At 39.5% G+C, this 26,434-nt stretch overlaps 1 protein-coding gene across 3 annotated transcripts in view; it reads right to left on the bottom strand.

The window, feature by feature from the left end:
- LOC143270101 (solute carrier family 22 member 19-like) overlaps positions 1–24,041 on the bottom strand; it is a 28,346-nt gene extending 4,305 nt beyond the window's left edge. Inside the window, exons 1-8 of one of the 3 annotated variants that reach the window (XR_013047033.1) lie at positions 23,468–24,041; positions 20,823–20,926; positions 20,317–20,471; positions 20,048–20,216; positions 18,879–19,002; positions 14,137–14,252; positions 12,495–12,709; positions 8,384–8,492 (exon numbers count right to left, since the gene is read on the bottom strand). Coding sequence is in view for 2 of the 3 variants with exons in the window: in XM_076558853.1 (XP_076414968.1) it covers positions 8,384–8,492; positions 12,495–12,709; positions 14,137–14,252; positions 18,879–19,002; positions 20,048–20,216; positions 20,317–20,471; positions 20,823–20,926; positions 23,468–23,869 (1,394 nt within the window). In the remaining variant the exon portion in view is untranslated. Of the gene's footprint in view, positions 1–8,383; positions 8,493–8,624; positions 10,146–12,494; positions 12,710–14,136; positions 14,253–18,878; positions 19,003–20,047; positions 20,217–20,316; positions 20,472–20,822; positions 20,927–23,467 lie in introns of those variants that run through there. The other 2 variants (XM_076558853.1, XM_076558860.1) reach the window with 2 other exon arrangements.
- Positions 24,042–26,434: the final 2,393 nt, after the last annotated feature.

Raw genomic sequence — 26,434 nt, 5'->3', positions numbered from 1 at the left:
CCTGACCTCAAACTCTACTATAGAGCTATAGTAATAAAAACAGCTTGGTACTGGTATAAAAACCGATACGGACCAATGGAATCGAATTGAAGACCCTGACATTAATCCATGCACATATGAACACCTGGTTTTTGACAAAGGAGCCAAAACTATACAATGGAAAAAAGAAAGTATCTTCAACAAATGGTGCTGGCATAACTGGATGTCAATATGTAAAAGATTACAAATAGATCCATATCTGTCACCATGCACAAAACTCAAGTCCAAGTGGATCAAAGACCTGAACATAAATCCAGTTACACTAAACTTAATTGAAAAGGAAGTAGGAAGCACTCTTGAACGCATTGGCACCGGAGACCATTTCCTAAATAAAACACCAACAGCACAGACCCTGAGCACAATTAATAAATGGGACCTCTCAAAACTGAGAAGCTTTTGCAGGGCAAAAGACACAGTCAATAAGACAAAAAGACAGGTAACAGAATGGGAAAAGATCTTCACCAAACCCACATCTGACAGAGGATTGATCTCCACAGCATATAAAGAACTCAAGAAACTAGACATCAAAATACTGAACAGTCCAACTAAAAAATGGGCTAAAGAGCTAAACAGAGAATTCACAAAACAAGAATCACAAATGGCTGAAAGACATTTAAAGAAATGCTCAACATCCTTAATCATCAGAGAAATGCAAATCAAAACGACTCTGAAATACCACCTTACACCTGTCAGAATGGCTATGATCTAAAACACCAATGACAGTCAATGTTGGAGAGGATGTGGAGCAAAGGGAACACTCCTCCACTGTTGGTGGGAATGTAAACTTGTACAACCACTGTGGAAATCAGTATGGCAGTTTCTCAGAAAATTAGGAATCGAACTACCTCAAGACCCAGCCATCCCACTCTTGGGCATATACCCAAGGAATTCTGATTCATACCATAAAGATACATGCTCAGCTATGTTCATAGCAGCACTATTTGTAATAGCCAGAACCTGGAAACAACCTAGATGCCCATCAATGGAAGAAGGGATGAAAAAAAGGTGGTACATATACACAATGGAGTACTACTCAGCAGAGAAAAACAATGAAAGCATGAAATTTGCAGGCAAATGGATGGAACTAGAAAAAAAATCATCCTGAGTGCAGTCATGGTATGTACTCACTCATAAGTGGATTCTAGATATAAAATAAAGAACAATCAGACCACAACCCATAGAACCATGGAGGCTATATATATAGCATGGAGGTCCCTAGGATGACTGTAGCTTATAATAAATTTTGGTTTTACTCAATTATTGAAAAAAAATAGCCAAAAGAATAGAAACACATGAACTATGAACCAAAGGCTGAGGGGCCCCCAGCTGGATCAGGCCCTCTGAATACGTGAGACAGTTGATTGGTTTGATCAGTTTGGGAGGCAACTAGGCAGTGGGACCAAGTCCTGTGCTCATTGTATGAGTTGGCTGTTGGAAACCTGGAGCTTATGCAGGGACACTTGTCTCAGTCTGGGAGGAAGGGACTGGACCTGCCTGGACTGAGTCTACCAGGTTGATCGCAGTCCTTGGGGGAGGATTTGCCCTGGAGGAGGTGGGAATGGGGTGTGTGCTGGGGGTAAGGGTAAGGGGTGGGAGGGGGGAGAATAGGGGAACCCGTGGCTCATATGTAGAACTGAATGGTATTGTAAAATAAAATAAAATTTAAAAAAAAAATCTAAAAAAAAAAAAAAAGACACAGACCAATTCAGAGAATTAAAAAAGCAAGAACCAATTGCATGTTGTGGCCACAACATCTCATCCAGCAAAATACTAGAAAACTTACTGTCAAATGATGGAAAACAAACTGCCAAACAATTGTAAACCAGTAGGTGTAGCTATCATTCAAACCAAACTTCACATCAAAGCTGCTTAGAAGAGATAGAAATGGGCACTATGTACTAATAAGACAAACAATTAATCAAAATAATATACAATTGTAAACTTTTATGCTCCAAATATTGGAGCCTCCCATTCCATAAAATGAACATTAAAAAGACATAAAATATCTGTAGGTTCTGATGTTATAATAGTGAGTGATTTTAATACTCTATTCTCAAATTTAGTTAGGTCTTCCAAAGTATAAATAGAGACTTTAGAGCTAATGTATACTATGGATGAACTTAACATATATGTATACATATATACATATATATACAGAATATTTCATGCAACATGTAGGACATATGCATTTTTTTTAGCAGTAAATGGAACCTTCTCCAAAACTAGTCATGCCATAGGACACAAGTGAAATCTAAGAAGGGAAAATTTGAGTCAGTTCCTTTTCTCCTATCAGACCATAATGCAATAAAACCCGAAATCAACCATAAGAGAAACTACAGAAACCACAAAAAGCTTGGACACTAAACAATGCTGCAGGCTCCAGGAAAATGTAATGGAATTCAGCTACTATGACGAAAGCTACTGCTTGGAAAGTTCAAGGACATTACCCAAGGTAAGGCCATGGTTAAACATGCTGATGTTTTAGCTTTTGTGTATATAGTACTTTGTTCCTTCAATGATTTTCTTGTAATGCTATGTGTGCTTCCAAGAACCCCTAACAGTGTATTTATCTAAAATACCTATAAAACATCTAATGCCAAAGGATCTCCTGAACTAAGGTAACACCTTTGTGGAAATGATGCCTGTTTCCTTGGTAAGGTGGATAGCTTTATTTCTTGTACAGTTTTAGCTGAGACTCTCCTTTCTTATGAAACCTTTCTAACATTATAGACTCCTAACATTTTTACCTAACCACTTCTAGGAATGTAGTTTGAGCACATAAATTCCCTTTTTTCGATATACTAACCAATCATTAGCTCTCAGTTGACTTCCTCCTTTATCACTCCCCTTTTGGGTTGCAAAAAAAGCCTGATGGTCACTGCCTAGGGGAAAACTCTTATCTGCCTTTTTGACCATGCAAGAATTCAAGCCTGGTGACCTTGCTCTGCCAGGGATTGCTATTGCTTGGGTTTATAACTAAATAGTTCAGAGATGAGGGCATGGAGAGGTATAAGGAGACTTAGAGGAGGATTTTGGGGGAGAGAAGTTGAGAATGAGATGGAGAAGAGAATGGAAGAACTAGATGGGTAAGAACTAGATTGAAGGGCTAGAAGAGAGGACTAGAGGAATGAGATGGAAGATGAGGAAGAGCCAGATGGGGAAGAACAAGATGAGGAAGAACAAGAGGAAAAAGGAGAAGATTGGAGAGGAGCTAAGATGGGAAGGAACTAGATTGATGAACTTAGATGGGCAGAACTAATATGAGAGAATTAAGATAGAATTTAGAGGAGACAGCAGATAAATATAAAAAGAAATCAAGCAAGAAAGGAGCTAGGCAGGAGAGCAGAATAGAAGCTGTGTAGAGAGAGAACTGACACAGAATAATAAAGTGTAAGGAGTTTTTCATACATAGATTCATTTCTTATCATCAAAATTAATTATCAACTGGTTGTAGATTCTTCCAGGACCCTGGGAGGGGACTATTGAGGGGCAGGACCCCCAAAGTCCCTGAGAAAACAACATGTATTTGTCTGAACATTTGGTCATCCCAGAAATCAGAGAGGAAATAAGAAAATTCCTAGAGACAAGTGAAAATGATAACATATCCTATCAGAACATCTGGGACGCTGCCAAGGCAGTCCCAAGAGGAAAGTTTATAGCAACAAACTTTCATATGAAAATCTGAGACATATCAACTAAACAACCCAATGATGTACCTCATGGCTCTTCAAAACAACAAGCAGTCAATTCTAAACACACCAGATGGCAAGACATAATAAAGAGTAAGGAATAAATTAATGCAATTGAGATTAAAAGAACAATTTACAAAGCCAAACAAAGAGTTTTTTCTTTCAAAAAGTTAATAAAATTGACAAACCCCTAGCTAATCTGATAAAAACAAAGAGGGAAAAGATGAAATTTAGTAAGATCAGAGCTCAGAAGTGTGTCATTGCAACTGATTCCAGTGAAATACAGAACATTATTAGAACTGATTGCAAAAACATATTCTCTGAAAAATTGGACAATCCATAAGAGGTAAAGGAACTTCTAAATGAATATCATCTACCAAACTTAAGCCCCTGAGACATGAAAATTTAAACAGATCCATCACAGGTAAGGAGATTGGAGCTGTTATGAAAAGTCTTCCCTCAAAGTAAAGCCTAGGACCAGATGGATTCACTGCTGAATTCCATTAAACTTTCAAGGAAGACACCAGACCCATCCTTCTTAATTTGTTCCATAAAATAGAAAATGAAGGAATACTGCCAAATCCATTTAATAAATCTAGTAATATCCTGATACCACAACCATGTAAAAACACCACAAAAGAAAGAAAATATAAGAAAACTGGAGACCAATTTCTTTGATTAACCTATGAAAAAATATGTTTTAAACCTTTCTTTCTTTTTTATTAAGAGATTTTCTATTCATTTTACATATCAACCACAGATTTCCCTGTCTTCCTTCTTCCCACCACCAAGACTTCCCACCTCCCCAAACTACCCCCTATTCCCACCTCTTAACAAAATACTTGCAAACTGAATTCAGGAATACATGAAGAAGATTGTATATTGTGACCACGTTGATTTCATCCCAGAAAGGCAAGGTTGGTTCAAAATATGTAAGTCAAAAATATAATATACCATATAAACCAACTGAAGGACAGAAATCACATAGTTACTTCAGTTGATGCTGGAAAGGCACTTGACAAGTTCAGTATGCTTCAATGATAAAAGTTCTGGAAACTTTAGGAATATGTGGAACATACCTCAAAATAATAAGGGATAAATACAATAATTACATGGAGTAAAACTGAGAGCAATACTTCTAAAGTCAAGAATGATAAAAGAATGCACATACTGTTCTTTCTTTCTTTCTTTCTTTCTTTCTTTCTTTTTTTTTTTTGGAGACAGGGTTTCTCTGTGTAGCTTTGCGCCTTTCCTGGAGCTCACTTGGTAGCCCAGGCTGGCCTCGAACTCACAGAGATCCGCCTGGCTCTGCCTCCCGAGTGCTGGGATTAAAGGCGTGCGCCACCACCGCCCGGCATGTTCTTTCTTATTTTATATAGTACTTGAAGTTTTAGCTATAGCATCTAGGACAAGAAAAACACATAAAACAGGTAATAACATCAGTAAAGGAAGAAGTCAAATTGTCCCTATTTGCATATGACATGATTCTTTACTTAATAGATTGTGGATGCCCACAGAGGCTTCCTAGTAACACCTTACTCAAGGTCAGAGAATCTGAGCTTGCTTTACCTAGTAGGGCTGCATAATGACATGATTTGGCCACAGGCATGGTTACCAGGGGAGCTGAAGGGTCTGCACTTGGCTGTACGCTGTGGTTTGATCTTGAAAGAGGGAGGTCTTTTGCCTTGCTCCTTGGCATTGTATAAAAAGCCCTTTGGAATAAATCTCAAAGTGACTGGGTATTGACCCCGGGCCTTTACAAAGCTATCCTTTGTGACTGTCTTTCTTATTGTCTCTTATCTTTCTATCTAATACTTCCTCATTCTCCAATCCTACCCCCAGGAACCTTTTTACAGGTCAGACTCTGACAGCTAGACTCTGACAGACCCTGACAAAGGATCTTAAAAGACTCTACCAGAAAACTACTTGACCTACTAAATACTTACAGTGATGTTGCAGAACAGAAATCATTATAAAAAGTCAGTAGCCTTTATTTATACCATCAGTGTACTCTCAGTGAAAGAAACAAGGAAATATATTTCATTCAAAATAATTCCCCAAAAAAGGATTTAGGAATATATCTAACCAAAGAGGTGAAAGACCTCTACAATGAAAAGTAAAGGTATGAAGGAAATAAAAGAAGCTAGATGATTGGAGGACATTCCATATTCCTGAGTTAAGAGAATTAACATTGTGGAACTGGCTATACTACTAAAATTAATTTACAGAATAAATATAATACCTATCAAAATTCTAGTGTCATATTTCACATGTTTATATAAAAAACTATACAAGAATTCATATCGATCCAAAAGAGGCTGTGAATACTGAAAGGAATTCCAACAGTAAGAACAATGTTGACCTGGGACTTATGCAGGGACACTTGGCTCAATCTGGGAGGAGGGGACTGGACCTGTCTGGACTGAGTCTACCAGGTTGATCTCAGTCCTTGGGGGAGGCTTTGCCCAGGAGGTGGTGGGAATGGGGAGTGGGCTGGAGGGAAGGGCAGGGGGGAAGGAGGGGGGAGAACAAGGGAATCTGTGTCTGATATGTAGAACTGAATGGTATTGTAAAATAAAATAAAAGGAAAAAAAAGAGCAATGTGGGAGTATTCCAATACTTAATCTCAAATTACACAATAGAACTATACTGGGACTCACATAAAAACAGACAGAGAGGATCAGTGGTAAAGAATAGAGGACATGGAAATACAATGACAAACTATGCTAAAAAACAAAGTGAGTTTTGACCAGGGAGGAAGCAATTAACACTGGAGTAAAGATAACCTATTCAACCAATGGTGCTGGCCAACTATCAGCAGAAGAATAAAACTTGATTCTTTCACTTTGTGCAAAGATCACTTCAAAATTGAATAAACACCTCTAACTTTAAACATAAAATCTGAAATGTGTAGAACACACATAAGGGAGACCATTTAAGATACTGAGGCAAACCAACTTTCCAAACACCAATAGAACACCAATGGCACAGAATCGAATCCTGTTACCAACAGATGAGACTAAGTGAAAATATGATTTCTGCATAGCAAAAGAAATGATTAGCAGAGTAAAGAGACAGCCTGAAACTTTGAAGAAAAGCTTTACCAGCTACACTTCAGAAAACAATGGAATATCCAGAATTTATAAAGTGCAGAATTTAAACACCAAATAAATAAACCTGTACGCCAACAAATGGGCAAATATACTGAATAGATAGCTTTTAAAAAGAAAAACGAAACAAAAATGGCCAATAGTATTTTAAAAGATGTTCAGTATCCCTAGTGGTATAGGAAAGACAAATTTAAAGTAATTTGAGATATCACCTCACTTTGATCAGAATGACTATCATCAAGAAATCTGACAACAGATACTTAAGAAAGTGTGCTGAGAAAGAATCACTAATTCACTGTTGGTATGGGGCAAATTAATACAACCATTGAGGAAATCAGTTTGGAGATTTCTCAAAAAGTTAAGACTATAACTACTAAAGGACCTAGCAATTGCACTTTTGGATATAAACCCTTGGCCCTCCACATTCAGTTACAGAAATATCTGCACCCTCATGTATATTGCTGACATATTTATGATAGGAAAGAACTGGAATGAAAGTAGTTGTTCTGGAATGGTTGAATGGTTAATGAAAATGTGCTGTATAAATACATATAAAAATGGAATACTACTCTGCCCCCCAGAAAAATGAAGTTACAGCATTTGTAGGAAAATGGATGGACTTAGATGCATGATATCACACAGCTCAGAAAGAAAAAGGTACATGTTTGTCGTTGGTATATTGTGCACCCCAATAAACTTATCTGGGGTCAGAGAACAGAACAGCCACTAGACAGACATAGAAGCCAGGGATGGTGGCACACACCTTTAATCCCAGGACTTGAGATCTCATGTCTTGATTGGGAAGACACACGCCTTTAATCCCAGGAAGTGATGGCAGGAAGCAGAAAGGTATCTAAGGTGAGAGGACCAGGAACTAGAGCCTTTTTAAGCTTTTAGCTTTTAGCAGCCGTTCAGCTGAGATCCATTTGGATGAGAACTGAAAGGCTCTCAGTCTGAGGAAACAGAATCAGCTGAGAAGTTTGAATTGATCTGAAATGACGAGGACAAGGGGTTCCACTGGCAGGAAGAAGGGCTTGCAGAAGAGGGAACAAAGGGATGAAAAAGCATTTGTGAAAATGTGATGACCAGATCCATTACTCACACCCACTTTACGGCACATACATGAGCACATGCAGGGGTGCTCGAGTGCATGTGTGCATGTGTGCGCATGCACCCCCCCCCCATGAACACAAAGATGGGACGGTAGATGTGGCAGCACCTCAGAAGAAGGAATTCAGCATGAATGGCATGTAGGTAAGAGTGATAAGAGTATGAACACAGTACAGTCTATATCTGCATGAAATTGCTAAAACAAAATAAATTTCATAAAAACCTAATTATACATGAAAGGGACAGAGGTCTTATTTCTCATAACACCTACCTTTTGGGCAGCTCCAAATAGCCCCATGAGATCTTTATTTGTTAATACAGCTGGACTAATTTATCTTGCAAAAAGCAAACTACTGAGAAACTTTGGTCACTCCTGTAATCACTACTATTGATTGCTGTTGATAACCACCCAGGTGTTTACACCAAGTCATGTACCTGATTACAGTGGGGAGTAGCTCATTTGAGTGTAGAATATTACTGCTAGTAATCACAGCATAATTTGCTCCTGCCAGTGTTATCAAAACTGCATGCAGGGTCCGCATTTCTGTGGAGAGGAAAATCAGCGACAGTGGTCATTCTGAGGTGAAGGAATTCACTTTCCACTTGTAAATGGGGAATACAGAGTGGAGAAACTGCAAGAGTAAAAGTCCTCAGTGGGTAATAAGTTAAGAAATGTGACCTAGCTGCACATACTGGTTTATGGAGAATTGTAGCAGGAATCTTAAAAGTTCTTATTAATAAAATCAAACCTGAGCCAGGTATTGGGGTGAACACTGGAAGATCCAAGAGACAGAACAAGCCACAGCTACCTCACCTCACCATATCCTCAGCTGGTCTTGTTTCCTCAGACTGGAGGCCTCTGAGTCCTCATCCAGAATGGGTCTCAGCTGAATTGCTGCTCAAAAGCCTGAATGCTTAACCAGCCAAATGCTTCTAGTTTCTGTTCCTCACGCCTTATATACTTTTCTGCTTTCTACTATTACTCCCTGGGATTAAAGGCTTGCTTTGTGGCATTAAAGGCGTGAGTCACCATGCTTGGCTGTATCCTTGAACACGTGGATTTTTACCTCTGGAATGCTAGCATTAAAGGCGTGTGCTACCATTGCCTATCCTCATGTTTCATATTGTGGCTGTTCTGTCTCTGCCCCCAGATAAGTTTATTAAGGTGTACAATATTTTAGGAAACACAATACCACCACATTTCCCCTCTTTTTGTCTAAAATTAAAAAGAGCTTATAATTAATACAAGAAAAACTACCCAATAAGTATATATAATATATACAGTCAAGAATCACATAAATGATGTCAAGTCCATTAACATTTGACAAATTCAGATAAAAATTCCATTATATATATTAACAATGTCCAGTCCAGTAACATTTGATAAACTCAGACAAAAGTTTCATTACTTATCCTATTTAAAACAAGTAATTCCTTTTTAAAAGTATTTTTTCTTTTCATAATAGATTCAGTAATCTACCTTTTGTCATTTTTACATCGTCCTCTTTTTCTTTTTAGTGTAGATTCAGTGATCTACCCATTTATCCTATTATTCTTTATCTTTTTTCTCAGAATAGATTCAGTGACCGATCTCATATTTATATTCTTTTCTCTTTTTCCTTTCTTTTTTAACAAAACCTCTGAATCTAATCTCTATGTTCAGCTTTTTTCCTGACAACTTGTAACCAACCATCATAAGCAATGACAATATCCATAACTCATTAAATGACCAAAAACCTCTCATCCCACCTCTTGGGAATGTGGGCATCATTTTCTTAAAATTACTTCCTGCTGGGTATGGGCAAAGGTATCTTTATCCTGAAAAGAAAAATTTTGGATTAACCGTCAAATCCTGTATCATTTGTCCAGTCTCTGTATAATGGAAAAGTGCAGGGTTTGTTTCAAGTCCTTGTTCATATAGTCTGTCAGGCTGGATCATCTCAGGTAGCCATCTCAAAATTGTCCTGACCAGTTTGTTGTCCAAAGCTGATCTTTCCTTGGTGTTAATCAGCTTAATGGCTTTACCATAGTCCTTGTAGAATCGTCCTTGTAGGGTCCCATCATCCTCTTGAAGATTTCAAAGTTGCTGTTATGTGTGGTCATGGTTCCCGGCAGATTTTTTTTTGTGCCTCCTCTGTGATTTGGAGCAATCACAGCCTGATAAATGTCTGTCTCTCGGAACCATGAACATTCTTCCCTAGAAGAGAAAATCTTCATAGCAATTTCTCCCCACCATTTGTTTTGCCAAACTTTTCCAAACTGACCTTTGCTGATGCTTTCTTGTAACATGATGGTTTTGGCAATTGTTTTCTGAACAAGCAGTGGTAAACCCTTTATCCCAGGTAGCAGCATCATTGCAGTCACCAACACGATGAGTAGAAGCCAGCAACTCAGAGTAGCAGCCACTGTCTCCATAGTCCCACCACTGTTTGTTGTTCAGTCCGGGCCAAAGCTTCTCCCAAGCCTCCTAGGCTGACCTCAAACTCAGGATCCTCCTGCCTCTGTCTCCTTCAGCAAATCCTACCAGCAGGTGACACCACAACTGGCTGAGTGTAGCTTGGGCTTGAGCTGGGGCCCACAAGGCCACAGGTGCTGTGGGATGGTCTGTATGTCAAATTGTTCTGATTGGTCAATAAATAAAACACTGATTGGCCAGTGGCCAGGCAGGAAGTAGGTGGGACAAGGAGAGAGGAGAATTCTGGGAAGCGGAAGGCCGAGGCAGAGAGACATTGCCAGCCACCGCCATGGCCAGCAGCATGTGAAGACACCGGTAAGCCACCAGCCACGTGGCAAGGTATAGATTTATGGAAATGGATTAATTTAAGATAAAAGAACAGTTAGCAAGAAGCCTGCCACGGCCATACAGTTTGTAAGCAATATAAGTCTCTGTGTTTACTTGGTTGGGTCTGAGTGGCTGTGGGACTGGCAGGTGACAGAGATTTGTCCTGACTGTGGGCAAGGCAGGAAAACTCTAGCTACACACAGGCAAGCAGCTTTTTCATGAATTTGTGCCACAAACGTTGGGTGCCAGATGTAGCATGAATCTTAAAGAATCCTATTAATAAAATCAAACCTGAGCCAGGTATTGGGGTGAAATGCTGGATGGTCAGAGAGACAGAACAAGCCACAGCTTCTTCACCTTACCGGATCCTCAGCTGATCCTGTTTCCTCAGGCTGGAGGCCTCTGAGTCCTCATCCAGAATGGGTCTCAGCAGAACTGATGCTCAAAAGCCTGAATGCTTAACCAACCAAATGCTTCTAGTTTCTGTTCCTCACTCCTTAGAGAATCAACACTGTGGTTCACTGTATTCCTACACCTGGCATCTCTGACACATTTCAGAAGTAGAGAGCTTGATGAATCAAGGAGATACTCATTGACTTCCCTGGTTTCTACCCAGCATCTCACTGTCCTTCCTACAGAATGTAGGACTGTCATGGGGGAAATTACAGAGGACTGTGTACTCATTTGAATATTCTGCAGGAATGTGCCATGGATAAGAATGAGGGAGGGTGAACCTGACCATAATACATTCTATCTACAGCTGCATGAATGTCAGAAACAAAAGTAAATGTTATAAAAAAACATAATAAAAATTAGAAGAGTAGAAGTTGTAGATCTCATGGCACTTGCATTTTGGGTGACTCCAAATATGCACATGAGATATTTATTCATTTTCTATTTCAATATGTTAGAAGAGTGCCATGGAAGGAGAGACGTGGGCAAGCTGGGAATCATTTCGATTTGAAATGGTGTTTCAAGATTTAAGAATAAGGGATTTGCTGCTGACCTTCAAGAGTTGTGAAGGTTTTAAAACATACCACAGTCCCGAGCTTCAGCAAAACCTGAGGACTGCCTAGGAACTGTGTTCCTTGCCCACATCCACATAACACCACCAGCTTCAGCCTGGCAGTCCTGCTGCCTAGACCACTCTGTCTTTCTTGCACTTGGTTTGTAATCAACACAGGCAATGCTTATTATCTTGATACAACTCTCCAAATTAGGTTTGTACTTGCAGTGTCCCAAGAGTCATGACTACATTCATACAGTTTGGGAAACACCTTGTCTCTCAAGTTGAAGCAACAGGACTCAGTGGGACAGAAGATGTAACAGTACATTTAGATCATTTTGGATCAGAATTATAAGAGCTGCAACCTACATGACCACTATGAAAATATCATTGAGACTGAATGAGGGAGGGGCAGATACTTCCAAGGGATTGGAGAGAGGACAATGAAGCAGAAAATAATTTAATTACATTAAAAATGTAATTGAACAACGAGTAAATGATCTATTACTGACCTGTAGAAACTTGGGAATAAATGGCTTCAATGTTCCAAATACTTCTTGAATGTACTAGACTTTCATATAATTAAACCATTTACTGATTTTGATTTTCCCCCCAGTGTCTGAATGGAGGAAAGTTTTCTAAATGTCTGCTTTCAGAAAAATCTGTGGATGTATTTTTTTCTGGTAAGTAGGACCTGAAAAACACTGATGAAAGGGACTGGATATTTTTTCCCCTCTCACTATAAGCTCTTTATTCACCTTCAGGAATGAACACTGTAGCCAGGATGGTGATTCCAAACAGGAAACAGAGGAATAGTTGACTTATTCTACGGCCAATGTGGTTCAGTAAAAACACCGCAGCAACACAGACTGGGATGGACATTACAGCAGAGAGACATTGCATTAGGAAGACATTACTTTTCAGGTGTTGGAGATGGATGCTGAAGCCAAATATAGGAATTGATGTTGTAAATCTGTAAGAAACAAAGAGGAGAGTCACATCATACTACTTAGAATTGACATCCAAAGGCAAGTATATGATCATCCCAAGAAGATGGTGTTGGTTGTTAACGTATGATAGCTTTTCTGTATTTTGACCTATTTGGTTTTACTTGAGTGATAATGTAATAATCATCATAAAATCATTGTATCCTGACAGGATATATTTATTACTCTTTGATTTTTAAGGAGAGGCAGAGTATTTGTGGAATGCATGATAGTTCCAATCAGCTTTTTAGAGTTTTTTTTCTAACTTGATCTTAGTGAAGGTTTTAATGTTTTCTTTTAATTTTAAATTTTTTTCTTAATTCTTTGACAAATATATACAATGTATTTTGATGATGTTGTTCCCTAATTCTTCCTCACAATTTCTCCCTAGCCCACTTGCACATCCTGACCACTTGCAGCTTCATGGCTTCTTTTCATTAAAATAGGTATATTTTAATATAACATATTCTGATTAAATTCCCCCCCCCCCACAACTCATCCCAGTTCGTCCTCACTTTCCCTTCCATGAGGGTCCACACCCTTTCTGTCTCTTTTTAGAAAACACACAGGCCTCTAAGGAATCATAATAAACTAAGGTGAGATAAAACAAAAACCGGTCAGAATAGGACAAAGGAGCAGATAGAACAAAAGAGCAAAAGAGTAAAGCACAAGAAACACATACAGAAACAGAGACACACATGTTCACACACATAGGACCCTGTACAAACACGGGAAGCCATAATGTATACACAAATGATTTGCAAGATTAGAAAAATGCCCTGACACAACAATATGAAACAAAAAACCCTCCAAAGATACCATTGTGGTTGTTTGTGTGTATGTGTGCTGGCCATGTACTGTTAGGAATAGGGCCTACCCTTAAGAGTGGTTTGTTTCCCTAGTGAGACTCCATTGGAGAAACTAATATTTCATTTGCAAGTTGACTGTGTCCTTAACTGGGCTTTCCCCAAGTGAGGATATTTTCTTTTTTTTTTCTTTTTCTTTATTTTTTTTTATTTTACAACACCATTCAGTTCCACATAATAGCCACAGATTCCCCTGCTTTCCCCCTCCCGCCCTCCTCCCCCTCCCCCCGAGGATATTTTCACTTACCATTTGTATAGATTATTGAAATGTATATAAGTGTGTAATTTACATTAGAAATTTTATTTCTGTTGAAATGGAGAATGACAAATGGCAAATGCAGCGAAGTCTGGAACATGATTGAAGATTCATTGACAACCCTGCCAGGGTGCTGTAAAAACATACCCCTCACTCTATAATTAGTTCTGTGCTTCTATATTCCAAACCTCTAGAATACCACCAGATACAGAAATCCCTCATTTTTATCTTCAACTCTGAGTTGGGAAAATTCATCTCTCTACTGTTTTAAGAGTCACTGTATGAAGCCTACCTCAAAAGGCACAGGAGAAACACACGCTTTCGCAAGTTGGGGGTGCGGAATAAGTCACGCAGAGAAGGTTTTGTTTGTGTTGCCTCCAGCTCTTCCCTCATGGTGGTTCTCACAACCTTCAGCAATAGATCAAGAACTGTTTAGTTTTCACAAAATGATGAGCATTTTGGAACATACTGGGCACTCACAGAACACCAGGTCAGAATCTACTAGATATTGTTTTTTGTACTCTTTTCTTGGGAGGCCCACCATCCAGCTCCCAGATAAATCTCACATGGAGGCTAATTCTTAATTATCAATGCCTGGCCTTAGCTTGGCTTAGTTTCTGACCAGCTTTCCTTAATTTAAAATAACCCAACCACCTTTTGCCTCTGGGCCTTTCTTTTTCTCTAACTTCGGTAAGTGTGACTCTTACTCTGTTGCTTGCTGTGTACCTGGGAGGCTGGCCCCTGGGGTCCTCCTCCTATGGCTGCTCGATCTCCACCTCTCCTCCCAGTCTTCTCCTTCTCTATACACTCTCTGCTTACCAGCCCTGCCTATCCTTTCTCCTGCCTTGCTTTGGCCAGTATTTTTTGTTAAACCATCAGGTGTTTTGCTCAGGCATGGTTACACAGCTTCACAGAGTTAAACAAATGCAACATAAACAGACGTAACACCACTTAAAATATTCTACTACAACTACTTCTGTCTATTGAACAACACAGACATCAAGAGACTTATAGTAAGCATAATAAAAATGTTAAGAATTGAGAGCCAAAGAATTAAAGGAAACGTTTGTATTTCCAGAGAGAACCTTTTAAACAGTAGTTGGCTACAGAATGTTGACAGCAAGTAAAGAGTTATTTATATTCTGGTCCAAATCTCCATTCATATCATAATGAATTTGAATGATATAGCATCTTAGTATGGTTCTCTGATTTGTGCATTCACGTGTGTGTGTGTGTGTGTGTGTGTGTGTGTGTGTGTGTGTGTACATGTCTGCCTATTTTCTTTGATTTATTCCTTTTTGTCTCATTCTTCTCTAATGATCATCCCATGTTTATTCATTCCCATCACTGATGGAAAAATAGACTCAAAAAAAGGAATTCCTCTCAAGGTCTTTATGTCCATTTTGGAGTCCTGATATTTGAAAGAATACATAGTGTGATACTGAGATGCTGGGTCTCTGGCTAGTTCTGTGTTCAGAAGCTGAGGAGTTCTCAGGAGGTAAAGCTTACCTCATGGGGGGGGCCTTTGTAGGTGGTAGCTGCCATTGGTTAGGGCTATGCTTCTTGGCCCAAAATGATGTGATGAGTGTTTGCCACAAAATCCTGTCTCAGTATTGTCATGCCTGTTCATGATTAACTGAATGTTGTGAATCCGTGATCCCAAATCCTTTTTATTCCATTTTGTTGTTTCTGTCATGAGGCTTGGTCACATCGATCTTGGTCAAGCAAAGCAAATGTAGACAGCTAAATAATTCAGTGCCGTATGTGCAGTTGTTATTCTTAAAAATCTGACCATGGTGTAGACCATGTGTTGTGATTTGGTGGTGGATTTTTAGAGAGTTTTCAGAGGCAGGTTAGAGAGAATGTTTCTTTGGAAGTTCACTATACTGAAATGCTGATACAAATCTTAACAGTGAAGGCCTTCTCCATGAGATTTCAGATGAGAAAGGGCACATCATTGAGTATTTGGGTGGAGGACATTCATCTTTCCCTTTTGAGGAACAGCAACAACAAATTCTGGCAGTATTCTGAGCATGTTCTGAAAATGTGAGTGAGGCTGAATCAAACCAGTGCACTAATTTATTTACAGAGGAAATTCAAGACTGCACAGCATTTGGGATGTGACATGGTGAAGAAGAGGGAGTCATGAGTGCCTATGCTGAGCTAGGTTTCTGTTTATATACTCTGAGACACAAGTTCATGGCTGGTCTTCTGTTCTTTAGAGTGGATGTTCCCTCCTCAGTTAACATAATCAGGATAATCCCACAGAGGAGTGGCCAGAAGCTGAACTAAAAACTAAGTCATCCCTCACAGATGTGCCTGGAGGTTTTCTCCTAGATGATCTTATTGAGCTGACAATCAAAATTAACCACCACAGCTCTATTTTTTTGTCAACTTCACATCAGAACACATCACCTTTGAGCCATAACTTTCCAACTCTTATCTCCATGTCCTGATAGGAAGTAGTCTATGGAGTTACACAAATAATTTAAAAGTCCAGAGTCCAAGGTTCATCTGAGACTCAAGGGAGTCTCTTTCCCCCCAGTGCCCTGTGAAATACTTCTTTATTTTGAATTTCAATAAAATTTGTCAAGAATGCTTTTCCCTTCATAATCCAAACTTTTATATAATAAACTAGATGTTTTACTTCTAGTATTCAAGAGAACATAATAAATGTTCCTGTTTCAAAAGAGAAGTGTGAGGATATAACAACCAATGACTGTACCTATGCAGGACTGAACCTCAGAAATGAAAACATCTAATACTGAAGGTCCATGTCTGGTATCTGGGGGCTCATAATGGAGTCTTCTAAGCACTAAAAAATTAAGTAGTCTTTAAATATCTTTGTTCATGGCCATAGGTTAGTGCTGCTGTCAGCCTTAATAAAGATTTTGTATTTAGTGAGTAGCAGTCATTGAATACTCATAATTGTCAAAGTAAGTGACTGTTCAGTGTTTATCTCCAAGGGAAATGTCTCTGTCACCCCCTTCCAGGTTACAGAAACATCATGGAAAAGGGGAAGATAGGTCTAGAAGAAGTGGTGGAAAAAATGTGTGATTACATCTTACAGACATGAATTGAATTATAAACTTTCATCAGCTGTGGTTACCTGCATAAGACTTGCCAATGTTATGCCAGTCAATATACTGTCTGTGGGGGTAGATGGTATATTTTTGTTAAAATGGCGGGAGAGAGGCTTTGGTGGGTTTGAGCCAATGTGCTCCATGGTAGGTGAGGGAGATATGCCATGTAGACATGGCCGGCAGCAGGCAAGGGTGCATGGTAGAAAGTCACTCACACCGGGCAGACACAGCACCCACATGGAATGTTTTATTGGAGGAAAGTGAGAAGGGGAAAGAGAGAGAGAGAGGAAGGAGAGAGAGAGAGAGAGAGAGAGAGAGAGAGAGAGAGAGAGAGAGAGAGAGAGAGAGAGAGATTGAACAGAGTGTAGAGAAAGAGTGCGAGTCAGGAAAGGAGAGAAGAGAGGTTTGAGAGACAGAGACACAAAGAGAGAGAGAGGTGTGTGTGCCTTTTTGACAAGGGAAAGGAAGGAAGAGAGAGATAGATAGGGGAGTTTCTCTTAAAGAAGACTTTACATGCCGGGCGGTGGTGGCGCACGCCTTTAATCCCAGCACTCGGGAGGCAGAGCCAGGTGGATCTTTGTGAGTTCGAGGCCAGCCTGGACCACCAAGTGAGTCCCAGGAAAGGCGCAAAGCTACACAGAGAAACCCTGTCTCGAAAAACCAAAAAAAAAAAAAAAAAAAAAAAAAGAAGACTTTACATAAGATGATGATGTCAGGATGCTCGGTGGGTCCGAAAGGGGCATGTCTGAATGCTAACATTATTGAGAGAAGAGCTGAGGAGCCCCATCTCCATTTCACAACCGGTATGTAGTGAGTCATTGTTAGCGCATAGGGCCTCATAAAGCCATACTCCCTCCTGAGGATATATTGTCAGCTAATGGTTGCTGAGAGAGAAATAGACATTACTTCAGTCATGTACCCACATCTAAGTGGTTCATGTTCCTGTAGGTAAATCCTCAATATGTTTCTGTAAATGACCTAAACTAGACAAATTAGATCACAAAAAAGAAGATACAAAAAGAGAGGCTAGGATACTAGAAAGTAGAAATAGGACTAGTTAGAAGTATATGAAAATCATTAGGTTTGGTAATAATGAGGGGGTATAAATATATCAATGCATTATATGCATGTAAAAATTTCAGACTTAATGCAATATGTATAACTTATATATCCTAATAAAAAGTTTAAAAGTGAAAGTGAAGGACCCCCGCTCCATTATGAGGACATGGGGCTTTGGGCCAATGAAATGCTCCCCCCCCCCAATAACTTAGCCTAAGAAACGCCATTCTGAAGGAATCAGAAAAACAGGAGTTCACAGCCGTAGCCAGCCACCCGGCCTTGACAGAGATAACTATGGCCAGCCATCCAGCCTTGAGAGAGAGATAACTGTGGTCGGCGGCCTTGGGAGAAAAACAGTTGAGTCAAATCAGGATATTTTATGGCTGGCCCCCTGGCCTTGAGGAATAAGCAGCTGGCCTGGGCAAGGCCAAATCAGCCACACACATACGACCCCAAGTTCACCCTGGCCTTCTTTGAAACAACCAATAGGGACCCTGTAACTATGCTTCTTGCTTCTGTAACCGCGCCTCTGCCCCTGGGATCCCATAAAAAGTCCCCCTTGCCCTAGGAAAGGGCGCAAGTCCTCCAAGAGACTTCGCCCCAGGTACCTGGTCTAAATAAACCCTCTTGCTTTTACATCTGATCTGTGGTTTCGGTGTGTTCCTTGGGTTTGGGGTCTCTCCCGGAGGAAGATCTCCCCTGGGGGTCTTTCAAAAGAAATCATCAATGAAGCGTTTTTCTTTTTTGTTTGTTTGTTTTTTACAAAGTCTTCTTTGAATGAAAGAACTGTATTCAATGATTTAATGATGGCACATTGTTTCCTGGGTATTAACTCATACACATATCAAGCTTGTGTTTACTTTATGTCATAAGAAGCTTGCATTATGCTTACCTCCATGGTCAGTGCACCTCCAGAATTCTTCACTCCATTCTTGCATGCAACTCTTCTAAGTTCCTGTAAGCCCTTCTGGGGTTTGTTGGTCACAATCAGCCACCTAGCTGACTCTGACAGCCACCTACTCAAGAAGATATTGTTCATAAATTCTCACGAAGTAATTTTCTATACTAAATATTCTTGAATAGTTGTGTTAAAATGAATACCTATCAGTTATTCAGTTATAACAAAATGTATAATTTTACATCATGAGGTTCGTTGCCTAGGAAAACAGGAAGTGATGCAGCCATGCAGTGCATCTGCACTCCTAGAATGAAGACCTGGAGTCACATTGATCTGTCCCCCTCACTTGGATACAGGATTTAATGGAGGTCCTAGAACTAGAATGTGAAGGATGTTTCTCCAGATAATTTCCAAATTTCTTATTAGACTATAGGGAATAAGTGTTGGTATTGTGTTCCCCAAAATATTGTGTACCCTACTAAACTTATCTGGGGTCAGAGAACAGAAAAGCCACTAGGTACTTGGGATAGGCAGTGGTAGCACACGCCTTTAATCCTAGCATTCCAGAGGCAGAAATCCATGTGTTCAAGGATGTAGCCAAGCATGGTGACTCTCGCCTTTAATCCCAGATAGCAATCCTTTAATCCTAGGGAGTGATGTTAGAGAGCAGAAAGGTATATAAGGCGTGAGAACCAGAAACTAGAAGCATTTGGTTAAGCTTTTAGGTTTTGAGTAGTACAGTTCAGCTGAGAGCCATTTGGATATGAGGACACAGAAGCTTCCAGGCTGAGGAAACAAGATTAGCTGAGAATTTTGGCCAGGTGATGTTAGCTGTGGTTTGTTCTGTCTCTCTGATCTTCCACTGTTCACCCCAATACCTGGCTCAGGTTTGATTTTATTAATAAGACCTTTAAGATTCATGCAACAGGAATATTTATTCATCATATGTCTGTTCCCTAAATTAAGAACCCATGAATAATTTTCCCCCTAATTATATGACCCAGAGGAGCAATGATACAATGAAACATTGTCTTCCAGACACAACAGGACTGACACATAAATGAGCTCACAGAGACAGTGACCAATGCATTTCTTATGTTCAGATTTAATGGACATGGTCATCTCAGGAGTGCAAACCATAGAGGAGGAAAGAAAGCTCATACCTTGTGGGTATAAGGAAGAAAAATATTGGCACAGACATTACCAGCTGGAGGTGGTGCCAGTTTCGAAATGCAAATGCCAGGCCTGTCATTACTATTCTTCCAAAACTGGAAGCACATAATGTCAAGGTTGTCACCAAGGCTTTGAATTTAGGGCTTGTCCATTCTATCACTGAAAGGAAAGAAAAATGAATCTTGATTTCTACTCAAGATGGGAAGGACATCAACATCAAACAAAGCTTGAACAATGCCCATCAAAAGCTCTGACTTACTGAGCAAAACACAATTCATGTATATGAGTGAGACACAAGCCCCTTTCAGGAAGTGAAGTAGGCAGTAGATGAAGAAGGTGGGAGCCAAAGCTGCACAGGTTCCAGTGATGGCCATTGGAAGTAAAGCACATGTGAGGATTAACTTCCTCCCAAACCTGAGGAAAAGACAAAGTCTCCTTCAGCAGAATAATGCAGTTGTTAAAAAGAGACAGGAAGCACTTTGTATAATTCCTGTGGTTAACTTTTCTCATTTTTTCTATACCATGTTTTTCTTTGTCTCTTAATCTTTTTTGACTTCTTCCATGTTTAATAGACTGTTAGTTCTGAGTCAACACAACACACAGACTTTTAAACACCAAATAAAATGTCTGTTTGTATTTAGTGATCTCTAGTGTAAAAGGTACACCCAGAGGAACATAATCTGCAATGACTGTTTTTTAGATGAATGAGTTGTAGATGATGAAAATACTCACATGTAGAGAGAACTGCAAAGCACAGACACTCACCTGTCTGATAAATGGCCACCAAGGAAACCTCCTACCAAAATTCCAATCATGAATACGAATTTAGCCACTGAACCCAGTACCTGAGATCCACACACCAGGTCCCACTGGAAGAGAAGGAAATCAGGAAGACAGGCTGTCATTGTAATTGGTTCAAAATTATTCAACATGAGCTTCCCGTTCCACTGAACCCATCTTCCTCTCCAGCTTCCCTTTGCATTATTACATGACTTCTACTATCCAGTGTTTATATATATACATATATACATATATATATATATATATATATATATATATATATCCAGCTATATACAATAAATAGAATAAATCTGTTCCCAGTAGTCTTCTACAATTATATAGGTTATAGTAGTAACTTGTAACCTGTGATAAGAAGTGCTTAAATGTGGCCTGTGGTTTATATATCTGGGTTCCGAGACAGAACAGCGATCATATTAAACCTTAGTAGCCTTAGCCATATTATGCCTTAGTAGCACATGCCTTTATTCCTAACATTCCAGAATTCAAAGCTGCACTGAAAACAGCCAGGCACGGTGACACACGCCTTTAATCCCAGGAAGTGATGGCAAGAAGCAAAAAGTTATGTAAGGCATGAGGACCAGAAACTTTTAGCTCTTAGCCGCAGTTCAGCTGAGAACCATTTGGATGACTCAGAGGCTTTCAGTCTGAGGAAACAAATCAGCTGAGGAATTGGCAAGGTGAGGTCACATATGGCTTGTTCTGTTTCTCTGATCTTTCAGTGTTCCCCCCTATATTTGTCTCTGTGTTCTTTATTTAATAAGACCACCTAGAAATTCATATACAGTGACCCTAGAATTCAATGATTCATGGACCTTTTTTTGTACCAGATCCTATTCATCAGTGCACATCCTTTTCTATGACTCCACTCAGAGTACAGGACAACTATTGCCTGATCATTGTTTTTGTTTTACTTATTTATTTATAAACTTTGTCAATACAGAGGATGGAGCTCAGGGCAACTGCATGGGTGCAGTGTACTAGCAATCACCCACATTCTGGTCTATAAGGAAATGTGAACTACTGGGATTTTTTTTTGCAGTGTTCAGTACTGAATCTTGGTCCTCACAAGTGCTGCAGATGCATTCTGTCATGGACCTTCATATTTAGCCAGAACTGTGGCTTTGTAAACCTTCTATATATTTTAAATTTTAAATCAAATCTGAATAGTGCTTGCTTGTCATAACACTTGGGCACTTAAACTAATAAGGCACACCAGATTCATGTCTTTTACATATATTTTCTGATTATTATTTAATTTATTTTTTGAAATTTCATGCATGCATACAAAACACTATGATAATATCCAACCTTTATATCCCCTGCAACTACCTCTGAAATTCCAGAACACATCCCTTTTCAAACCTCATGTCCTTTTTCTTTCTTTTTATAGTCTACTATTTGCTTAATGTTGCCTATATGTGCACCGGAGTACAGGTAACCTAGTACTGGTCATCCCCCTAAAGTAGGGTAATAGTCCCTCTCCTAGCAACCATCGACTCCTAATAGATCTTCAGCTAGGAATGGGGCCTTCTGAATTCTGCTCCAATCTATGCTGGAATTTTGATTGGCTTGATCTTCTGCTGGTCTTGTGCAAGTAACCACTATTTCTGAGAGTTCACATATAAGGATGTTTTTCATCTTTCAAATTGTTTTTGTTGCTCTAAATTTTTTAAACTAAAATATAATTATATCACTTCCATCCTTCTCATTCTTCCCTCCAATATCTCCCTCCAACATCTCTCTGACAGATGCCTGTAAAGCATTATGGAAATTCATATTGAGTAAGCTAATTCTATAATATAATTTAAAATAAGGAATTTGAAAGGAAATACAATACTTGGTTGGACAATGATGCTCCAAAAAGACCTGCGATGTTAAGCAATAATCCCAATGCCAGACATACAGAATAATGTTATACAAGTTACTGGTCAGAGAGGTCCCACAGGTCTCCAAAACTACACAGGCTGTTACTATTGCTCATGGTTACCTACAGTAACTAAAAGTTAAGACCCTATTCCTGAAGACACCACACACATTTTTTTGCATAACATAGAGAACACTGTCAAAGCAAACTGGACACTTTCTCCCTGTTGGCTACCTTTCCTAGTTGCAAATGTTGCTATGCAGACTGTAGGTAGAAAAAGGTTATCAATGGCCTTACCTAGCACTTTACCCTACACACTACAGTACCAACCTACAAGGCAGTGTGGTCATTGGTGCAATCGTGACATAACTTTTATGAAAACAACCATTTCTGATTGGATTTGACCTTCTACAGAGGAAGAAAGTCATGCCTGAAAATGTAAAGTCACTTAGAATCCCATGACTTAGAAGGAGAAAGGTCCTGAGGAAGAAACTACTGTTGTTATTTTGCTAAATGGTTCTGTTGTCTAATTTTCTTCTAAGTATTACTTCTTATCATGAGCTCATTACTAGAACAAAAGGATCAGAAACATACCTCTTTATTTATGTTTGAGTCATTAAAATTATTCAATAAGACTCTTACAATTAATCAGGCAGTAAATAAGCTCCAATAACACAATATTTGAGCTATTGCCGAACTGCAGTAATGAATTCACTGAGGGGGTGATTTTATTGAAGGCACTTACCTCAGTCACAGTGGTGGAGAGGAAGGTGCTTTGTTCATATACCCAACCATCCACACAGGGCTCTGTGTCTGGCTCTGTCACATTGGAGAAGGTGCCATTCAGATGAAGCAGATGCCACTGTGGTTGAACAAAGCGACGGCACTTGTCTGGCCTCAGGTTGGAGTCCAGTGGGATGGAGATCCTTAGGAGGTCATCTTGGCTCAGGGTTCCACTGTCACTGTCAGAGACAGTGTCATTGTCAAGGATGTGGACCCAGCAGCGATGACCAGGGATGGCTGCAGTAAAGTTCTCCAAAACAGTATGAGGAGTCACCATGACATTGCAAATCAGAAGGAAAGCCATCTGAAGCATCTGGTATCTCCCCATACTTCCAACTTGATTCAAGAGATCCTGAAAGGCCATTGAGGTTGAATGACTGTCTCTAATGGGAAGCAGAAATGCTTACACCCAGGGGAGTATAAATATTGAAATAAAGTTCTGTTTCACAGAAACACCCTAAATAGGGTTGTTCTTGAGCTCTTCTTAATATGCCCATCTTCACGTCACACCAGTCACCAAACTGTGATTTGTTGTGTTGTTGGTATCAGGGAGGGACCTGTTTTCTACCAAGTAACCAAAAAAATTCTGCTAATATTTTTTCCTGGAATCCAATCTGTTAAACATTTACTTTACTAGAAATTTTGAGCACTGCCCCCATGGTCACTTCTGGTTAATGACCTGTAACTCCCTTTAAATAAACCAGAGTTTATCTGTTGACAAATTTCTAAACAGTCTTATTAAATAAGAAGCACAGAACCAAATAGAGGTAATAGCCAAAGAGATCAGAGAACTAGCAAAGAGCCACAACTAGCCTTAACTTATCACCTTATCACCATCACTTCCCCAGAGAGAGCTTCTTCCCATCTAACCTGTGTTTTTATTGCCTTCCTGTTCTGCCTTCTCTTTGGCTCTAAGCACAGCCACTTGACTTCCTTGTCACTGCCTGTCTATACAGTCCTGTAGGTCCCCATGGTTGGTACTGGGATAGAAGACTCATGTCATTATGCTTGGCTGTGTCCTTGACCACACAGAGACTCTGCCTGCTAAGTGATCAGATTAAGGGTGTGGGCTACCACTGCCTGACTACTGTTCCTGGCTTACTAAGTGACCTCACTATGTGACCTCTGATCTCCAGGCAAACTTTATTTATTAACATACAAATATAATCACATTTCAGCACAATTAAAATATCACCACATTTCCCACTTTTATTCTAATAAAAAGAAAATAGAAGAAAGTTATAACTAATATAAGAAAAACTATATACAATAAGCACAATAGCTATTTACTATATATATATATACATATACACATATATATATATGTGTGTGTGTGTGTGTGTGTGTAATAAATACCTCAACAATTCTAATCCATTTGCATTTGACAAACTCAGAGAAAATATTCCATTATCTGTCTTATTTTGGTAAGTAACGTACCTGAATCACTTTCTATCCTAACATATATTACTAACATAGAACTATCTTATATTGTCTTTCAAATTTATATACTCATACCTCTTTAGTGAGTTTCTTTTTTTTATTTTTTTAATTTAATCTAATTTTATTTTACAATACTATTCAGTTCTACATAATAGCCACAGATTCCCTTGTTCTCTCCCTTCCTGCTCCCCTCCCCTTCCCCCCAGCCCACCCCCCATTCCCACCTCCTCCAGATCAAGGTCTCCCCCAGGACTGGGATCGACCTGATAGACCCAGTCCAGGCAGGTCCAGTTCTCTCCTCCCAGAATGAGCCAAGCGTCCCTGCATAAGTCCCAGGTTTCAAACAGCTAAATCATGCAATGAGCACAGGACCTGGTACCACTGCCTAGATGCCTCCCAAACTGATCAAGCCAATCGACTGTCTCACCTATTCAGAGGTCCTGATCCAGTTGGGGGCCCCTCAGCCTTTGGTTCATAGTTCATGTGTTTCCATTCATTTGGTTATTTGTGAAATTCCTAACAGGGAAATCTATAACTATAACTATCTAATCTTCAACTAACTATAACTATAACTCTCTATCTTCAACTAACTATAACTTTAACTATCTAATCTTCACCTCCCTCAGAGTACCAAGAAGGAAATAATATTACCTAATTAAATAGGAACTGCAAGCAAGTGGCTTCCAAAAAACATGTGAGTTGACAGAAACAGCCAGCTGCCTGGACAGTCACCAGAGGTTTCTCCATAGCATTAGGGCATCATCTTCAGCCTATAGGCTTATGGTATCTGACAGACTCATTTGTGAAATAGGATGTACACAAGACCTACAATTCAACCTCACATTCAGTGAAAGTAGTCCATGTACCAGATAAATATGAATTCCACCAGTGTTCTGTCATGATTCAGGATTTTCAATTCTGGAAATTGTTGATGTTTTTGAAATTCAGCTCTGTCCATTCTTCTTGGCTTGGCTTCATCGCTTTTATTAAATGCCAGTCTACCATTGAGGGTTTAGACTCGGCCATCCTAGTTACTCTTTCAAGAATAACTGTTTCAGCTACTGTTCCACTGCACACCAGAAGCCATGGGTCCACTACCTGTTCAGCTGCCTTCAAAGAAAGGGGCACTGTATCTTTTCCAGATTGCAAAGGCCACTTCAGGGATGGCACCATATTGTCCTGGCCTCAGAGGACACCTGTTGCTAAAGCTACAACCACACTTATCTTGGCAACTATCAGTAGTCCTTGGTTTTGTGTCCTGTCTGTCCATTTTGTCCTGTTTGTCAGCAGTCAATGTGAGGACACTTTGTTGTCCAGTGGCTAACTTTTGCCACAATGAAAGTAAGCAGTTTCTTCAATGCCCATATCTTCTCTGAAGTAGTTTGGTACTTCAGGGGGTGACATGTCTCATAGTCATAAAAAAGAAAAAAATTCTAAGTTATTAAAACATTTTAAATGCCATATTCTATAGGATTTTAAGATGACCTGT

This window comes from Peromyscus maniculatus, chromosome 1 (assembly GCF_049852395.1).
Source record: "Peromyscus maniculatus bairdii isolate BWxNUB_F1_BW_parent chromosome 1, HU_Pman_BW_mat_3.1, whole genome shotgun sequence".
Lineage (NCBI taxonomy): Eukaryota > Metazoa > Chordata > Mammalia > Rodentia > Cricetidae > Peromyscus > Peromyscus maniculatus.
This window is presented reverse-complemented; position numbering and strand designations above follow the sequence as displayed.